Genomic DNA, 19,363 nt, shown 5'->3' on the forward strand with positions numbered 1-19,363 from the left:
AACAGAACCTATGTATTCCATAGATTTGGAAAATTGTTGGTTTCTAAATAGCAGGGTAAATGGAGAGGGAAAAGTATATATCCTGCATTTATGGATTAACGTAACCCAAGTGTTCTCTACTAAGCGAGTTATAAGGCCGAGGTACATGTTCTTGGGCCTATCTGGTTCGGAAAGCCATACGACCTCTTCCAAGGGTCAGCCCACCACCACCCTGTCCATTTTAGCCCAGATTCCCCCATGATCCCTGGTAAACCCTTCTCTGATGATCTGTAGTTGGGCATATTCAAAGTTGGGAAGGCCTGTACTCCTATGTTTCTGGGGGTCATCAAGAGTTTGCTGGAGATAAGTGGTCTCTTACCGTTACATACTAATTGTAAGGCCGTAGCGGTAAGTGCTTTAAAGAACGAGTCACGGGTCAGGATCGGTAGCGCTTGGAAGAACTACAATACTCTCTGAAGAAACACCATCTTGACCAACGCTAATCTATCTAACCAGGAAATGAGTGGCCTCCATCTCAGTAGGTCTTCCTTGGTTTTCTACAGCAACACTGTAGATTGGCCCCATAGAAGTTTTCAATTGAATTAGTGAGTGTTATACCCAAGTACTTGATTCCATTGTTGGTCCAAAGAAGAGCAAACTAGCTTTGGCTGTTTGTAGATGTTCCCCCTGTTTGGTCAGGATGAGAATATCTGACTTATCAGGCCAGCAAAGTTCCTGAAATGAGCTTGTTCCCTCTGTACTGCGGGAAAGACCTGTCCAGATGGGTCAGTGCTAATAACATATCATCAGCGAATGCCATGGTTTTATAGACCTCTCTTCCAAACGGGATGCCTCTTTTGTCTTTGGTTTCTCTGAGCTTGATCAAAACACAAAAAAAGGAGAGGGGAGAACCCTGCTTACTGCCTCTCTGAAGCGGTATCCTGTCCGAGAGGGAGTCATTGATCATTAGGATAGCTGAGGGGGTGATGTAGTTGGCGCGCTCCATTTGCATGAATTTGTCTCCAAACCAAATATGTCGACGTGTGTTGAGCAGAAAGGACAATTCCACACAATTAAATACCTTGTCAGCGTCCGGGGAAACGAGCATGGCCGGAATGCCAGTCTTCACTGCTTTTACATTAAGGTGGACCGCTCTTCGGACAGAACCCAGCCTGTTCACCTGAAACCAGTGTAGGGAGAAGGGGATTATAGTCTTTTGGCCAGCACTTTCGTATATATTTTAGCATCTATATTTATTGATGCAATTAGACGGCATGCGCAACATTTAACTGGGTCCTTGTTCAGTTTTGGCCTAAGAGTGATTTTAGCTTCTATCATTGATGGAGTAATTTGACCCTTTACTTGAAAGGAGCTAAAGAGATTGGGTAGTTTTGGGCTCAGATCTTTGCTGAAGATGTTATAGAACAGTGCAGAAAACCCATCAAGGCCAGGGAGATTTTGCTGACACCATGCACTCCCCTACTCAGTAATTTCTGCATCTAGGGAATCTCTCTAGGCAGGTGATCTGTGGGATAGGGAGTTTTTTTAGATAGCCACATTAGAGGGCATTCTGTGGTGTCTCTGAAGTATAGAGTGCCCTATAATAATTAGCAAATGTGTCTTTTTCCTTGATCAATTTGGAACTTCTGTGTTCTCTTAGGACTCTAGCCAGGAGCGTAATCGCTTTATACGTTTGCAGGTAATACTGTTGCCTTGTGCACAGAAGTGCTTTCTCAGCCATTCTAGTTCTGCTCATTTCCAGTTGGCCTGACAGACCTCTAAAAGCCCTCTGGTTAAGTCTGGTCGGGTTCTTCTCCAGTATTTTATTCTGTTTCAGCAATTCATTTTCTAGGCTTTGCTCAAGTGCCTTCATTTGCTTCGCTCTGTTATTTCAAGGATATGATTTCCCTCCTTATAACTGCCTTAAGAGCATCCCAAGTCACAGCCTCTGATGTGAGAAAGGATAGGTTTTACAAAGTATTTGGACATTTTCTCTCATACGTTTTCAGTTATGGGTTGGTGCCTAAAGAGCTACTGGAAAGGACCATCTCCATAGTTTCCTCTGTGAGTGGGGGAGGGGGTGGGGGAAGCCATGCCTGACCTGGTGTGCGACCGGAGATGGAAATGTTGCCTATTTTTGCTTCTACTATCCTACCCGAGATTATGGCCGAACCCCAGATATATTCTATTCTAGAATAGGTCATATGGATGCTTGAGAAGAAAGTTAATTATTTTTGTTCTGTGCATGTAGCTCTTTCCAAATGTCCCTGAGTTGAAGCTTCTCTGTGCTTTTTTGTAGGAGTTTGGATGCCGCCCAACTTCATCTGGCACTCCCCTGACTCCTGTCAAGAGGTGGTGACCATGCTATGTTGGAGTTCCCCATTAGAATTATTTCACCTTCCGCAAACTCTCCTAAGTTCACAAGGATTTTTCGGATATATTTGTTTTAGCCCGATTTGGGCATATAGATTGTAGCTATTATGAATGTCAGGACTCCCAACTGACCGCATATGAAAAGGAAGCAGCCATTGTTATTCTCCTGCACTTTCTTTATTTTAAATACAATTCGTCTGTGAAAGTCACTTGCATTCTGCAGGATTTGTTGGTGGAAGTGGAGTGGAAGATTCAAAAGTAGTGCCTAAATCAAACTCTTCCCTTGTCTTGTTTTCAGAGGTGCGTTTCTTGAAGGGCTTCTACATCTGCATGGCATCTCGGAGCTAAAGGCTAACTTTCTTTCTCTTCACATGGGAGTTGATGTTTTGTGTGTGGAGTAAGAATTAATTACGCTGGAGGAAGCATTTAATCGCTTTTCCCAGGCTCTGAGGATGTGCATCCCTCTCGTCTGCTGCAGAAATGTTCACCACCCTTGAGCGTATGTCTTTCAAAGCTTTGGAGTCTGCTCCCCTCGTTCCCTGGAAGTCCCCATAACTATTCCTTCACCCTAGAATATGTTGGTGAACCAATAGCAGCTTTATAACATAATGCTGAGAACATCAGAGTCCTGGTCTTGACCCTATGCTCGCCAAGTGTGCTAATACTCCATGGGGACAGTTGTGGTCCTGGGACTCAGAAGTCAAGAGGGCACCCTAAAGAACCTCTTCTTTGGTTCGAAGAGTTTGCTGTTTCTTCTTGGCTTGGGCCACATCGAGTGCTTAATTGAAACTAGTTTGCCTTCCGTTGGGGAAGAAAGGATTACTGCTACTGGGCCGCCTCTCGAATGATTCGCCTTGTTGGACATATTGGTGCCAATGTCGACTACCTGTGTTGTTATTCTCAGTGGTGGCCCATGGGTTGGTTCTGGCCAGTCGAGGACAGGGCGGGTTTTGTGTCCTTCCTCCAAGGGGGTGGACGTACGACCAACCACTGCCAGGCTTTCTTCCCATGGATTTGCTTCTTGCAGGTTTCTTGTTCCTTGCTGGATTCTCACTCTTCAGGTTGGAGGCTCAGGACCTCCTGTAAATTAGTGATGTGACGTTGTGCCCCCTCCCAGGTAAACAGCAGGCCAAATGGAAATGTCCACCTATATTTGATCTCCCTTCTAGAGTGCTCTCCAGTTATCAGCGCCATTTCCTTGCACTTTTGGAGGGTGGTAAGGCCTTAATCTTGGAAGAGGAGTATCCTTGCATCCCAACTAGGATGGGCCCTTTCTTTCGAGCTGCGACCAAGATGTTTTCCTTCTGGGTATATGATGACATGGCAGCAAGGTCGTACCTTATGAAGGTCCTAGCTCCAGATCCCTTTGTACTGGTGTGGTGGATCATCCAAGTTTGCATCTGCAGATGTGGTGCTCACGAGACCACAAAACAGGTCTTGGTGTAGAACTTTAGCTCTTTGTCTGCAACGTGTTCCAGCATTTTCCTTATACAGAGGTTTCATCGAATAGACCTGTTCTTCAGATTTTCACTTTGTAGTTTCAAGTCACGGGACAGCCTACTCAGGTGTTAAAGGAGCTCACTATTGTCGCTGACATGCTTCGCCAAGTCCTGTAAGCCCTTTCACTTATGTCTAACGGTCCCTTCAGGTGTCAGAAAGGGAGATTGTGAGGTCGTTTTTCAGCGACTTGAATTGCTACTGAAAAGAAGCCATGAAGGTGTCCTGGAATTTTGACAAAAATGGCTGGAGCTCACTTTTGGACAGGACGTTATTGCCAGTGGGACCGTCATTTTGCTCATTTGCTGCCATTTCCCCTTCCTGCGGAAGGCTCCCTAGATCTTCTTTCTGACCCCAACATCGCAGGGTTGTCTCTTTGCATTTAATGTTTAGGCATGTGGTCGGATCCCTCTCTTCACTGAAGCTGCAGGGTTGACCCAGAACTGCAGCCCTCCATATACCTTTTTAGTGCCAGGTGCCATGCTCTTGAACCGGCCCTGCTCTTTTTGTGGCATATGAGCCCCTTCTTGGTGGGCCAAAAATAGCTAGCTATGCCACCCGCTCCTCTGATGTTGTGGAGGCCGGTAACCTAACAACTGAAAGAGGACTAGGGTTTTTTTTGGGTTGAGGACAGGGCCAGTGCCAGCCGGTGCCAGCTCGGCCGTAGTGGTGGCCATTAAACGGGACCGTTGGGGAAGTGGAACGCTTCCTCTCCTACCCGGCCCTCCACATCTTCTGGCTCGCTGCAGGGTTGCGTGGACAGAGCGTCTTATCTTTTTCCACTTTTACCACCAATGAGCGAGCAAGGGTGCCATCAAGATGGGCTTCATCGCAGCCCTTCGGGAGGAGCTTCACGACTCATGTCCACTTAGCACCCGGCAACATCTTCAATCCTGTTTTTGTTCTTAACACAATGGTGGGGGCAGTTTAATAGAATACGATAACAATACAATAATTAAAAAGATAATTCTATTCATGTACCGGGCTATGGGAATTAGGAAAATGCTTTTCACTGAGTTGACAAAAAAAGTTTTGAGCCATTTAATTATAATTTACTTATAATAAAGCATGTCTAACACAGAAAATAAAATGCAATGTACCAGAATGCAAAGGAAATACGGATAGGATAAACCAGTTTACACCCGACATAGGACAATTTGAGATGTCTAGCATTTATTCTTATTGAATATTGATTTAGAAATTGTTTATGCTCCAGGAAAGAAAGATACGCTTTGAGAGGATACAGTAAGACATATGAAATAAAACCATTAAACTTAAAGAGCAAGCCTAGGTATAAAACAGTGCTTGGGGTATCAATACAGCTTCACTTATCAGCAGATAAATAGTTCTGTAAGTTATGAGCTTGCTTCCGAGATATGTATGCAATATCATTAAAATGGATACTAAAGTCATCCATTATTACAGCACTTAGAAGCGTCAGCACTCGATCATGCAGCGTTTCATAAAAAGTTGCATTATGTCACGGGAGGATAGCTCAGGGGCAATGTGCTCGCCATGGAAGCAAGACGACACAGAGTAACACAGGTTCGATCCCTGGGTCCACGCTTAGAAACCTCTGGGTATTAAGCACGTTATAAATAACCTATCATATCATATGTTTAGTAAAATAGAACAAGATGCCTTCGGGTAGCACCAAGATGCCTTCGGGTGAACGTGCACTGTACAAGTTAACATAACATAGAAGGACTGTGACCAGTGGAAGCTGGTACATTTTTTAACTGGAGGGGCATGTTTGCGTTGACTATGTGGGAGCGACAGTACGGTGCGATGGAGCCCGAACCGAATGAGGCGGGTTTGAGGAAAAATTTTTTTAAATAATGGGTTAAAAATGGTACATTTAACATAACTTCCTGTGATAAATTGGGTTAAAAGGCACATAGTTTGCAATCGGTTATGTATGGTAGGACAAGAAACATCCCAAAAGATGCAAGTCACCAACAGTGCACAGGAGCATTTTCCAGCACATTTTCATGATGCCTTTGCCCACAACATAGGCCAGTATTTAAACCATTTTCATGTGGACTGTGCCTATACATATCCATGCAGGATGCACTGATATATACAAGTATTGTATTGTCATATAAGGACTCGCAGGCTGGCTATACCAAAATAGGCCAGTTTACCACGTAAACACACTTATGTTTGTTTTTAACCTTAATGCCCAGATCAAAAATGCCATGGCACTCTAAGACTATGCAGCCAGACTGGCGCTACCAATATAAGCCAGTCTAGCCAAGAAATAAAACTCATCATGTTTGCTTTATCCTTGATGCCATGCCACAGTAAGAATGTATATGGAGATTGGCTGCACAAATGTCGACTGCTCTAGCCACGTAATAACATGCATCATGTTTGCTTTATATAACAAATAACAAAATGCCATGCCACTTTGAGAATGTATATACAAATTGGCACTATTAGTTGAGCCAGTCTGCATATATTTTCTAAAGGTGGCACGGCATGTTTTACATGGCATCACAGGTAAAGCAAACATGGTAAGTGTTATTATGTTGCTAGACTGGCCTACATAGATTGTAGGCTATTTTAACCACGCAATAACACTTATCATGTCGGGTTTACCCTTGATGCACAGTAAATATTATGCTGCATCAAGGATAAAGCAAACATGATACGTTTTATTATGTGGATAGACTGGCCTGCCAATCTATCCACGTAATTACCATGTTTGCTTTACCACTGATGTACAGTAAAAGAAAACATGTAATTATGATCAAAAGTAAACATGAGAGTTATTACGTGGCTAGACTGGCTTTCATTCAATTTAGGATAGTCTAGCCACATAATAACACTTACCATGTTTGGTTTTACTGTGCATCAGTCAGATCTTGCAGGGCAAGGGTTGTAAGGAAGGGCAGGCAGGTACACAGAGTGGGTGGTTGTTTCTCACTTGGAAGCTGTTGAGGATAATTGGGCAGTTTGGAATGTGTGATGGACTGTGAATGAATTCAGTATAAACTTGACCTGCAAGTAAATCATTTATTTCCTTAACTCATTTTCCTTTAAAAGAGTTAGGGCCTTTGCCTTTTCAAGATGGAGGGAAGGATCAAGGATTATGAAAGCTCTATGATGTCAGCACCTAAATAGTTAGAATTTTCCTGTGAATTCTATTATTGCCTTTCATATAACCTCACCTAAGAGAAAGACCTGTGTGGAGAGGGCTCTGACTTGGTGCCTATTTGGGAAATCCTATGGATAAGGAGAGGAACTCATTTATAATTCCGTTTTGAAACTCGATTTAGTGGAGATTTTTCCTTTGTCAGCTGGAAATTGTAGTCATAACTAATATAGAACGGAGAGCTAGAAAGTGTGGAAGTCACAAGTGTGGGAAAGCCAGGCATCGCTCTTTTTGGGGGTGCACTGTGCTGGCTGGCATTCAAGGAAGGGGTCTGCGCCCCTTTGGCATAGTGGACAGCCGCAACTGTCTGTGATATATATCAACTTTGCAACATCTCTATTGGCTGCGAAAGGCTGAGCACATAAACATCCTCAGCTCCCTGATATTGTGTAACAGTCTCTTCGCGTGAGAGGGCTTGAGGTGCAGGTCAGGCTGTAATTCTGCAAAAGAAGCACACTTGGCAAATGATACCTGGTAATGTACCTTACATATGATTACAAAATAATTTGCAAGTAAGCCTAAACTGGCATAAAATGGAGTACACAGCAATATGACGCTGTACTGGCCTTGGGCGGCAGTGCCCCGCACCTATGATGGTTCAGTTGGGTACACCACAGGCAGACTGTGACTGCAGCCATGGCACATCAAGGTATTATGCTAGAAAATATATGGTGTCAACTGAAATGACCTGTCTACTTTAGTAACTATTTTGTTAATCATCATTATTGTAGGTTTTTTACATCGGTGATATCACTTCCTGTGATGTTATTTACGCCAAAGGTGTTGTGGCAGAACTTGATGTGGGTAATTGGGGCCAAAGATGCTTTGATGGTGCTTCTTGTTATGTCACAAAGCGAATGACCTCTGCTACCCCTGACATTTTAGTGAAAGGATGCCCACGTGCCTGGCCCCATTTCCTTGTCACCTCTAGATCTGCCATCTTTTGCTTTTTGATATTTCAGGACGCTATCATTGAAGGGGCTTTGCAACTCACCACATTTTTGAGGTAGTGCCAGCTGTCTTGTGTGCGCTCTGGACTGTGCATGTCAAAGCAGTGGTTGTATAACCAATTAAACTAATTCAACTCTTTGGGCCTCATCATGAGTTGGGCTGTATCCCGGCTGTAATACCGCACGACTGTAATAGACTTAGCACCGACCGGTAATGGTAAATCCCATTCCCCAATGGGTCCATTGGATTTAATGGGGCATTTTCAGCGCTAATTATGCAGGCTAATACAGCCAGCGGTAATGCAGCCGAAAACAGAGGATTTTCACCTCCAGAGAAAGGCTGGAGGTAAAACAGCCCATTTAGCGCCCAACTCGTCATAGGGCCCGCCCTTAAATGCAGCGGTAATACCGTTACCACCGCATTTAAGGGCTACAGCCCAACACGTGATGAGGCCCTTTGTATCTCACCAAAATGCAACCCATACTAGACCCCTCATCAGGAAGCAACTAATGCATTTGTGTTAGCTTTCTTCTTGCTCTAGATTCTTAAAAATAAACCTTTTCAAGTAAGTGTACATTATTAATATTAATTTTCAGAATATTTTTTGAAAGTTATGTCAATGCAGTTTTCTACCATAAATCTTAATAAGGAAATCGTTCTGCAACACAGATTATGTATTTCATAGTTGCCCCAAATATTCCTGGGCGAACATATTTATGTAAATGTCCACCATTTATTGCACTTTAGTTATATCCATATTTTCTGGGATTCCTGGTCTTTGGAATACTTGCCATTTGGCCCACCATGTACATTGATTGATTGATATTTTATTTCTATTGCGCTCGTACACAAGTGTTTCAGAGCGCGACAAGGCAAGGGAGGGGAAAAGGGGAGAACAAAACAGCGATCTTACTAGGCGCAGTGACATTGCGAACGCGCAAGTGCATTCAGACAAAGATCATTGGCAGAACACCAATCTTGAATGGCAGTTAGGCAATCAGAGATGAGAGAGGGAGAGGTGGTGACAGAGGGCAGCCTGAAAATGAGTTGAGTGTTGTCAGCGTAGCACTGAAAATTTGAGCAGAACGTGGCAATGCAGTGGGCGAGAGTTGCCAGGTATTGGTTGAAAAGACAGGGTGAGAGGTTAGACCCCCGGGGAACACCACAGGTAGAGTGGAAGATAGATGAAAGGAAGGACCCAAGTTGGACCTGGGAGGGTCGATCTGAGAGGAAAGAGGTCAGCCAGGCCAGAGCCTGATCAGTGATACCCAAGTTTTCACGGAGACGGTTGAGCAGGATGGTATGGTTGACCGTGTCGAAGGCAGAAGAGAGATCGAGGAGGATGAGGACAGAGGGAATGTTAGAGTCAAGGTTGGAGAGCAGATCTTCACGGATGTTCAGGAGAGCAGTTTTCGTGCTTCTGGCAGCTCTGAAGCCAGACTGGTGGTCATGGAGACAGCCAACAGAATTGGAATGAAGGTTAAGCTGAGAGATGGCCAACTTTTCCAGGAGTTTGCCAAGAAAGGGAGTAATGGAAATTGGGCGATAGTTAGCTGGACAAGAAGGATCAGCTGTGGGTTTCTTGAGAAGAGGATGCACAAAGGAGTGCTTCAGAGGGGAGGGGAAGGATCCTGAGGCAAAGGAGTGGTTGCAAAAATCAGCAAGGGCTGGAGCAGGGGTGTCAATGTGGTCCTTGATGGTTTTAGAGGAACAGGGATGAACCTGTTTTGACGAGGCTTTCATAGACCAGACTTGTCTGGCGACCTCGTCAGGGGTGAAAAGAGGAAAGGACGAGAAGGATGGTGGGAGGGTGGCTAAAGGAGGGTCAGCAAGCACAGATGGAGAGGGGAGAGGAGGGTTGTGGGTGGAGAGGGTGGACAGGATGTCCTGGGTTTTTGAAATGAAGTGAGAGGCAAACTCGGCCGAGTTGTTAGATGCCGCAGAGACACAAGCTTAAATTTGGACTCTCTTCTTGGTGAGGACAGAGAGTCGGTATTGCCTTTGTAGCAGGCGACAGGCCAGTTTGCCAGAGGATGAACAGGAAGTCCTCCATTTCCTCTCAGCTGCCCTACACTTACGTTTAAGTGTAGCTAGGTCAGAGTCATACCAGGAATTGCACTTGGCTTTGGACTTCAAATGGATCCTCATGACAGGGGCAAGAGCATCAAGCGTATCAGAAATTGAAGAGTAGAGCAGAGACAGGGCTGTGTCAGGATGTGAGACAGCCAAAAGGTGGAGGGGGGGGAAAGAAAGTGGCGGCAAAAGCCTCAACTGACACACGCTTCATGGGTCGGATGTCCGAGAAGGAGGTAGCAGTGTTGGGGTAGGCTTGGCTTGGGGGGGGAAGAGTGGGAGAGATGAGATGAGAGGAGGGAGTGATCGCTCCAGGAGAGAGGAGTGGTCAGAAGGATGGAAAGGGGGAGGTCAGAGGAGATCAAGACATCGAGTGTGTGCCCTGCAGAGTGAGTCGGGCCAGAGGGGAGGATGGACAGGGAGAGGGAGTCGCAGAGGTCACGGAAGAGTACAGAGGAGGAGCAAGGAGAGTCTAAATGTATATTTAGGTCACCGAGGAGGAGGAGGTGAGTGGTAGAGGCCAGGAGGCAGGAGGAGAGGTCTGCCCACTCAGAGAGAAATGAGGTGATTTGACCAGGAGGCCGGTAGATGGTAACCACAGTAAGAGAATGGGTAGGCGAGAGAGAAAGCCTACAGACAAGGCATTCAAAAGAGGAGTAGGTCTGAGTGGGAATGATAGAGGCAGGAATCCACTCAGGAAAGATCAGGGCTACCCCCTCACCGGACCTGGAGGATCTAGGTGCTGACAGGATCTTGTAGCCATCCGGTAGGAGAGTGTCAAAGCTCGTGACAGAGCTGGCCGCGAACCATGTCTCAGTAAAACCAAGAACATCAAGGTCTAGTTCTTCAAGGAGGTGGCAAATGTCAGAGGAGTGTTTGACGGCAGAGCGAGAGTTGAGAGTGGCAATATGAAGAAGGTTGCCAGCCTTAAAGACCTTCCGGGGAGGGGTACAGAGCAGAGGTACGCCCTGCGGAGGAGAAAGAGCACTAGGAGGGGCAGAGGAGGAGGAGGAGGAGAGAGAGGGCAAGGTAGCCAAGGGGGAAGAGAAGGGGACAGCAGGAGATGAGGGGAAATTGATGAGGCGAGGGAAGTGCCTATCAAAGAGGAGGAGATTGGCCTGAGGGCCTTGGACCATGACAGTGCCATTTAGGTAGACATTAATGATGACATGATGATTTTAGGAAAAGTGTCAACACAATTACATTGGTAAATAAGTAATGAAAAGGAATTAATTACATTAGGTTACAAAACAGTGGTGCATACAAATGGATTTGGTTTAATTGAATGTTTTATCTATTTTTGGGGACTGGTCAAGAGGAAATAGCAAAGAAGGTGCTTGAACTAGAAGTACCACACTAAAAACGGGTGACATCCAAAACTCAGAACTTGCTTATGCACAGGAGACCAGAAATCACCCATCTTGGCTCAGATGTGGATGATGCCTTCACAACCCTTTCAGCCCCAAAAGTGCTTGGCTTACTACTGTAGCTGATCATCCATCTCAACCCCAACAAGTTATTTGTATTGATTTCCCAAGCCCTTTGTGTGTATGGGCCACCGCAACTCTCTTGATGAAACAAGCAAGCGTCACTCTTGAACCATGACTAGTATCCAATCAAATTCAGAAGTAAAGCAGTAATTATATTATGCTGTAATTACCCCTGCATTTACTTGCATCAAATGCCCCAGAAAAGTATATTTCCACAAAAAGGAGACTTCCATATGCTACAGGCTCTTCAACCAGGCTAAGAGCTTCTAGCCCAGGCTAGCAGCTTCTCATCTTGGCTATGACCTCCTAAACAACTATGAGCCCCTCTCCCAACAATACGCTCTTCAAAGGTCTATGCTCCTTGCCAGTGTTGGCGATCCTTCCCTGGGTTAAGAATCCATTATCTAGTTTATGAGCTCCTAGGCAGGGTTATAAGCTTCTCACCTAGGCAAGCAGGTGTTGATCTTTTTCTTACTCTCGGTGTCGTACACATAGATATCATTGTTTGAGCCTGCAGTCAGGAGGCGAGTCCCTGAAGAATTAAATGTGGCAGTTAGGGTCTGTCGGTCCTCAGAGATAGTTCGCAGACAGGACTGTGTGGAGAGGTGCCAGGTCTTCACCAAGCCACTGGCATCTGAGGAGAGGAAAAAGGGATTCATCAGGCAGCAGCAAAATAAAACAATACTTTTACAAGGAACATCTTACCATTGTACGCATTGTGTTCAGATACGCATTGTGTCAGGTATGATTGTTAACCAATACAATTATGAGAATGAAAGAGTAGATGTATCAATATATACTGTTATCTAAAGCTCTAGAATGTAAAAGTAATTCCTCTCCACCAACGACACTGACCGCGACATTTACTATTCATGGTTCAGCTTATCCTTTCTTTGGATGTCTTTTTTTAATATATTCGTTTATTGGGATTTCAAGATAATAATAATACCAATTTAAAGCTACTTGATTTATCAATCTTAGAGGGAACCCCTGCTGGGATTTGAATTTGTGATATGCAAGCTGGCCCGATGTCAGTGGCGTGCACTCAAGGCATGAGATATACTTCACTTTACAACTTTATTCGGCCAAAAAGGCCATCAAAGTACAGCCTAAAAATAAATTTCTTGTGCAAAATTACAACATAGCCATCAGAACAGAAAAAAATGCCACCAAACAAAGCTTTTGACCCATGGTCAACAACCACCTCCCCTATGTCTCTTATAGCGTCCTACAGCGTCCAAGGCGCCTTGGGCCCAACGGGATACGATTTGCCCCGAGAGGGGTTGATTACCAATGATGTCGCCCATCGCACAAAGGGAACAGGTGTCCAGTATCGAGGGAGGAACTGACTGTAATCCCACTTTGTCTCGTCCGCCCATGACGGTTGCATTTTTCCATAACATTCCTGACCACATAAGCGTCCCTTAGTACCTTAGTACCAGTTAGACATTAGGAAAGCCTGGTGCATTTTAGCAGCGAATCCCTGGACACAAACCCGCAGTCCCCCACATCCCGCATCCAGTGAAGGCATTTATTCAGAAGAATAAAACAGGGGAACGTTTTGGAACTCCATGGAGGAACACAGTATTACTACCACGTCCTTCAGATAGATGATGCCTAGACAAAGACCTCCCGTGGCCGGGGGTTAATGCATTGGCCGCCCGCCTCACTGAATGTGCTCTGCCCTCAAACATCACGAAGAGGGAAAATCGAGATCAAACCCCTGCCCCCTCACCCCAGGCGCATATACAGAAGAACAGCAGGAAGAACAAGGAGCGCACTTATCATTTGAACCAGGCCCCAGCGCACCCATGGGTGACAAATATGCTGAAAGACACCCACTTCACCAACAGTGCAACTTCCATGCTACATTAGAATCAATGCAGCAATATCAGAATCTACAAACACAAGAATCCCTGTTTAATGGCTTGCAAATACCTATATGAATTAACATGGTCTAATTGCACAGTGTAAAGCCATGTTTCAGGAAAATTACAGCCAAGTTCATTTCTCTCACTGAACACTAGCTGCAGATGCCTTCACCAATACTCCTCGCAAACCCACGAGCAGCCAAGGTCGCGCAGTCAGATAAGATTGCTTTCTGCAGAATTTTTTAATTCTCCACGAATGCGACTAAGCCACGGCAAAGCACCAAAGCACAGTGTGTTTTTTTTCTTTTCTTTCTGGGAACAAAAGACATTTTCGCAAAGGCTCGCACACCATTTGAAACATAATTTTAACAAGAATGGCTCAGCCCTAGCCAATGAACACAGAGCCCAGGGGCGAAAAAAACTGTTTCAGCTAAAAACTTATGGGAACAGATTCATACTGCAACAATTTCAGAGTTAGGTAATGGTGGGTGGCACAGCTAAACCAACCCACTGACACAAAACTCTAATGTCCAATTATCAGGCTCTCTATAAGGGCTACATAGGCAACCTATTACTCAGCAGCCAATAGCAGGAGGAGATTTCTGGGAGCTGATCCAATTCTGTGAGGTCAGCCTGCAGTGTGATTACAAAGCTGGCTTGCAAGCCAGCCCCGGGGGAGACGGCGCCTGAACTCTCGATGTGCACGACGCTCTGCGTGTTTCTTTTCTTTTTTGCTGCCTAGAAATAAACGCAGTTTGGAACATGTGGCTGCCTGCTGGGGTCTCTGTTGCATGTCTGTGGGCCATATGGGAGGTGTTGGGGTCTCCCATAGCTGGTGAGGGTATAGCTGCTGGGCCCCACAGCCCTGGTGGGGGTCCAGCTTCTCTCCAACAATCACAACAGGGTTCCGCAGTGGTAGAGACACCCCCCCATGGCTGGGCCCCCTGTGGGCTCCCTCCGTGGGAGTCACATTGGGTGTTGAACCACTGCTGTGCGGCTCTTCGTGGGTGGGGAAATCAAAAGCTGGGGACAGGGGGGACAGGGGCAGAAGGATTTGGCCCTATGGCACTGGCTGAATTTGGCCCCTCAGACCCGTCCCCCAACGAGCCCCCTCCTACCACCCCTCTAGCCCCCCAACATCCCCTTAATCAGGGTCAGTAGCAGATTTTTAATCACAACCAACTCAGAACACAAATCTTGACAAAAGCAAGTTGGCTGATACAGTGGAGGGTAGGGCGGCAGGTGAGTATCTCCCTTTGTGTGGGGTTTAGGAACCCTAAGGGGGCTAAGGCGTAGGAAAGAGCTAGCCCCTGAGGGACCATCTGGCATGAACTCACTCCAGGAACTTGAAGGGGGGCTAGCCAGCTTTCCTTTCCCCCACTCCCTCACAGCCTGGGTCCCCTATGTCAGCAGCCATGGTCACAGGGGAAGGGGGGGCGGACTTCCGAGAGTACCAATGACTGTTGTCGGACTGAGGAAGCAGGGTTTGGGGCAAAGGAGGGGAGGGCGTGGACGGTGACCAGAGATGGAGCTGAAGAAATACACCCGCCAGGCACATTCACAATGCCCCTGGAGATCTTTTCGCAACCAATGGCCAGAGTAGCCAGGAAAACAGCAGTGGCCACACTGTCAAAGCCCTCGCCCCCGGGGGTTAACAAATCAGTAAACAGGTCAGCAGTAGGTAAAGTTGCATCCAGGAGAAGACTGGCCAGTCCAGGGGCAAGAGGAGAGTTCTGATCAGTTAGCCAGGAAGCCCCTGGGGGTTGAGATGGGGCTGCCACCTGAGGGCTGTGGGTGCAGGATAGTACAGATAGAGTTTCCCCCAGGTCCCCCTCATGATTACAGACGGTGTCCATAGACAGTTGGGGTACTCTGACCCCTTTTGTACCTCCATTCCCCTGCGTATCACCAACCTGCATGACCTGCGTGTCCGCCGCGATTTTCAGTGACAGGCCCCCCTTCCTTCTTCGGCCCATAATAGGTTTCCGATGCGCCTGGGGGACTATAGGTCCTTGTGAGTTCAAGAAGAGGGAAGATTTGATGAGAAAGAGGGGCGAAAAGGGGGAAGAGAGGGCCCCTCCTTCCATAACATCAGCTATTTCCATTGATGGGAGAGAAATCCAGAAAGTTCAAAGCCCAGAAGATAAAGCTCACCTCATGGGGGTTCTTCTGCGGGCACAGACCTCATGCGCCTGTTGGAAATCCATCCCTGCGGGGCGCAAACACCCAGGCGGTAGCAAACACCCCTACCCTTTCACCCCCGCGGGCTTCCATCCTGGCGGGGTCCAGCAGCAGTAATATACGGGGGGGGCTTGGAGGACGAACAGCAAGGGCAGACTCCAGGGACTTCCAATTCGCAGAAAAAACACCTGCGCCCTTTCAACCCCGCGGGCTTCCACCCTGGCGGGGTCCAGCAGCAGTGGGGGAGGGGTGGGGCTTGGAGGGCAATATACAGATATACAGCCTGGCAAGCAATACAAAAAATAAACACATACAAGCTAAAATTAGCAACATTTAGCACTTTGACAGTCACATGTTTTACTCTAAACATCACCTAAGAAAGACATTTTTAAAATTAGCTCCCTGGGTGCGGTCGCTAGCTCGGACATGGGCTGTATTTTCTGGTAAAAACCCACGTTCTGAGTACCCCAACTGCTGCATGCCCCTTGCCCTATGCCTCCCTTGCTTTGCCCCCTACTCTCCCATACTGCCTTTAGCACCCACGAGTAACCACAAGCTGGAAACCACAAAACTGGAACAGGAGTCTGTTTTCAATGTTGATTCATAATCCACAGTGATAACAGACTCCTGTTCCAGATGCGGTATCACAAGACAGAAGAAAGGTATGCTTTTATTTTTACTTCGCCTTTAGCACCCGCTTGTGGTTACTTGCGGGTGCTGATGGTGATATAATTCTCGGTGGTGGGCCTACTTGCACTGGTTATGGGATGTGCACCTCTGGTTGTATCGCCTCATTAGCGCCCTCCGCCATAAGACAATAATGCCATGTACACTGCACCATCTTTACTCCCTACCTCACAAGGCACAGGTAAGGGCAGAGGATTTGAGGGGCGTACATGTCACAAAGCTAATCATACTAAAACCTCAGCCCACTTTGCATTCCATCAGATAAATGGAGCAAAGAGGTGTTGGGCATCGAATCAGGGGCTTCAAAATACTGCACCGTGTCCAAAACATGCTGCGTTCTCATCCATTTAAAATGTAGGGGATCAACTCAGCAAAAGGCACTGTTGCTGCCTAAAACTGTGTAAACAGAAATGCTAAGCCACTGTGTACTATGTGAGAAACCTGAAGGCGTCTCACCCGCTGGTCCACGGGGATCTGTCATCCAGGTGTCAAGGACATGGCCATCGCTATTGGATCCAGTTCCTGGGGGTGGATCAGTGGGGGGAGGATCACCTGGATGAGGGGTCTTCGGGGATTGGAAGTGGGACACCGATAGTTGAGAGGCGGTACCCGCTGCCTTCTAACACCTTTTCCCCCAAACTACCCGGTAGGATAAGATCTGCCCCCCCACCCCTTTTCCGACACAAAAATGTTCTTAAAACGTAACAGAAAATGAACTAACACCAGGGTCGTTTACCTGACATGTCCCAACACACGGGTCAGGCAGAGTCAGGCAATTGACAATAACCATGCACAACGGACGGCCCTTTACCTTCCCCACAGGGATAAAAGGCAGAGCACACTTTGAGCAAGGCCAACCGCATGAGGAAGCAGCTAATCCAGGAAGGCAGTTCAAAAGGAGATGAATGACGGTGGGCATCGAAGAGGATGACGAGGACGGAGATGCCCTTGCCCTTTTTACCCAGACCCGCAAAGCCTCCGAAAGAAGAAACATAAATCCGGGATTTGCAGCTGACGTGTGGAGTAGCAGATGTAAACGGTGCACGGGGACCTCCCGCATTGATAACCCAGGCAGGGAGACACGCTGGCTACTGTATCACCGACCCTTGACTCCAGAGACGAGACAAGCCAATGGGTTCCACACAGCCGGTGAGTCAGATAAAGCTGATAATGAACCGAACCGCGTTGAAGCCCAAGGTTGCAATCGGCAACATAGTATGAACACAAGGAACTGTTGAACAAAGAACCTGTGTGTTTATGAACTTTAAAGTAAGCCAAGTTAAGGTCTAGGTGCAGAGGGTTTCTGCGCCACATGGGTGATCATTTGAAAGACACTGACCGGGACACTGTTTTCAAACTGCAAGAACCAGAAGGCCCTAGGAGAGGGTGGCATGAGGCGTCAGAGTGGCCCTACAAGGGTCATGTCAAATCCCTTGTATTATCGAAAGTCTCTGACCCGTTGCCAGAAGAAAGCTAGGGAAACGGAACCCCCGCTTTCTGTCAAGAGTGTAAGTAAAAGCATGAACTCTGTTAAAGGTGGCTATCTGAACCCAACGAAGGGATGCCAAGGGGAAAGCTAAGAAGAGTGAATCCTGCATGGTGTTAAAACTAAAGTGAACTGTGAAATTGGCAATTGTGAATCCGGCGGAGGGATCCCTACGAGTTGGGGTGAAGAGTAATACACCCATGAACATTGTGTTGACAAGAGCAATCCGGTTGTCCGCGGTGGGAAGTTGTTTAAAAAGACATGTGAACAGTGCAAGGCCAGGGTGAACCCGACCGAGGGAGGTTCAAGTTGCAGAAAGGATCCGAGCATGACTAAGGGAGATCCAAGGGGTAAAGAGCAACCACCCAAGGTGCAAGATTATCTAAGGAACTTTGTTTGTTTGTTGTTTTGGTGCAGCAGGCCTTCTAAGGCAAGAGACTTTGTAGAAAAGAGACTTGGCCACTGAAGGCCCTCGTATCGTTGAATGGAACTGTAACCTCGTGCTGGCGAGGCCCAAGAGTGTGCTGTGCTCCGAAGTTCCGCCTTGTCCCGTGTCTAAAAAGTGGGGAAGGTAGACCCAGCTATACCATCATGACTTATCATTTTTGTGACCACTTCTTTCTTTTCTGGTGAACATAATCCCACACTCTTATTGTAAACGTAGTGGTAAGGATTGGCAATAGTTATTTTTTAGTATAGGCCCTTTTTATTTGACAAGACGCCAATAGGACTGCCTTATTATTATTTGATTGTGGTAACTTGCTCCCATCTTAGATTTAAGTTTTGATTAGGCGTTTATCTCACCCACTATAAAAAATTAAATAAACACCCTTGAACTCTGATCACTTGTGTCTGTCTTTAATGTTGCCACCATGAGTTCCTTACAACTACGACTTAATTTTGCAGGATACATTATGTTAGGACATAATTCCATTTGGAGGGGGGAGGGTTCTGCTGTCTCTTTTTGTGAACCACTAAAAACTTTTTGCTTTTTTCCCTTTGATTTTTAGGACCTGTGACCTCTTTTTTTGTGGCCAGAAGGACATGTACAAGTCCCCCTGCAACTGAATCCTTTTAAAAAAAAATGTTTTTAATATGGTCTTATGGCAGCTCATATGACAGGGCTGTTTTTTAAGCAGATAAAAAAGAAATACAAGGCTCATTTAATCCCTCGAAGCTTAAATAATAAGAAAAAATATAGGAGGATAGCTCACGGGCAATGGGTTTGTCTCGGAAGCAAGACAACGCAGTGCAAAAAAGGTTTGAATCCAGGTTCCGCGCTTATCGACTGGTCTCCGATATTAAGCGAGTTTTAAAAATTACTTGATGTATTTTTCATAAGAAGTCAGAAAATAAATCAACGTTTAAGCATAATCAACATCCCTAATTTATACTTTGTTCAATCCTTTCTCTTTGAGTGGATCATTAATACATTAACTTCACATTTCAATCAATCAATAAAAGATTAATTCATTCATATTTTGATAGGTATACATCTTCTACCCCTGACATTGGTTTTATCACATGAATAATTAGTATATAACAATTGAAAATACAGCCTTATTTTATAGCCCATTCCCTATGTACAACATTTTGTTTGTTCCCAATCACCCTTCAT

General features: G+C 46.1%; 1 protein-coding gene across 1 annotated transcript in view; it reads right to left on the reverse strand.

Moving 5' to 3' along the window:
- Positions 1-19,363, reverse strand: part of LOC138581093 (uncharacterized) — a 300,534-nt gene that overhangs the window by 207,444 nt on the left and 73,727 nt on the right. Inside the window, exon 4 of the mRNA XM_069652168.1 lies at positions 11,965-12,154. Within this exon, the coding sequence (XP_069508269.1) occupies positions 11,965-12,154 (190 nt within the window). The remainder of the gene's footprint in view (positions 1-11,964; positions 12,155-19,363) is intronic.

The sequence above is a fragment of the Ambystoma mexicanum genome, chromosome 3p (assembly GCF_040938575.1).
Source record: "Ambystoma mexicanum isolate Mex_15411 chromosome 3p, UKY_AmexF1_1, whole genome shotgun sequence".
NCBI classification, from domain to species: domain Eukaryota; kingdom Metazoa; phylum Chordata; class Amphibia; order Caudata; family Ambystomatidae; genus Ambystoma; species Ambystoma mexicanum.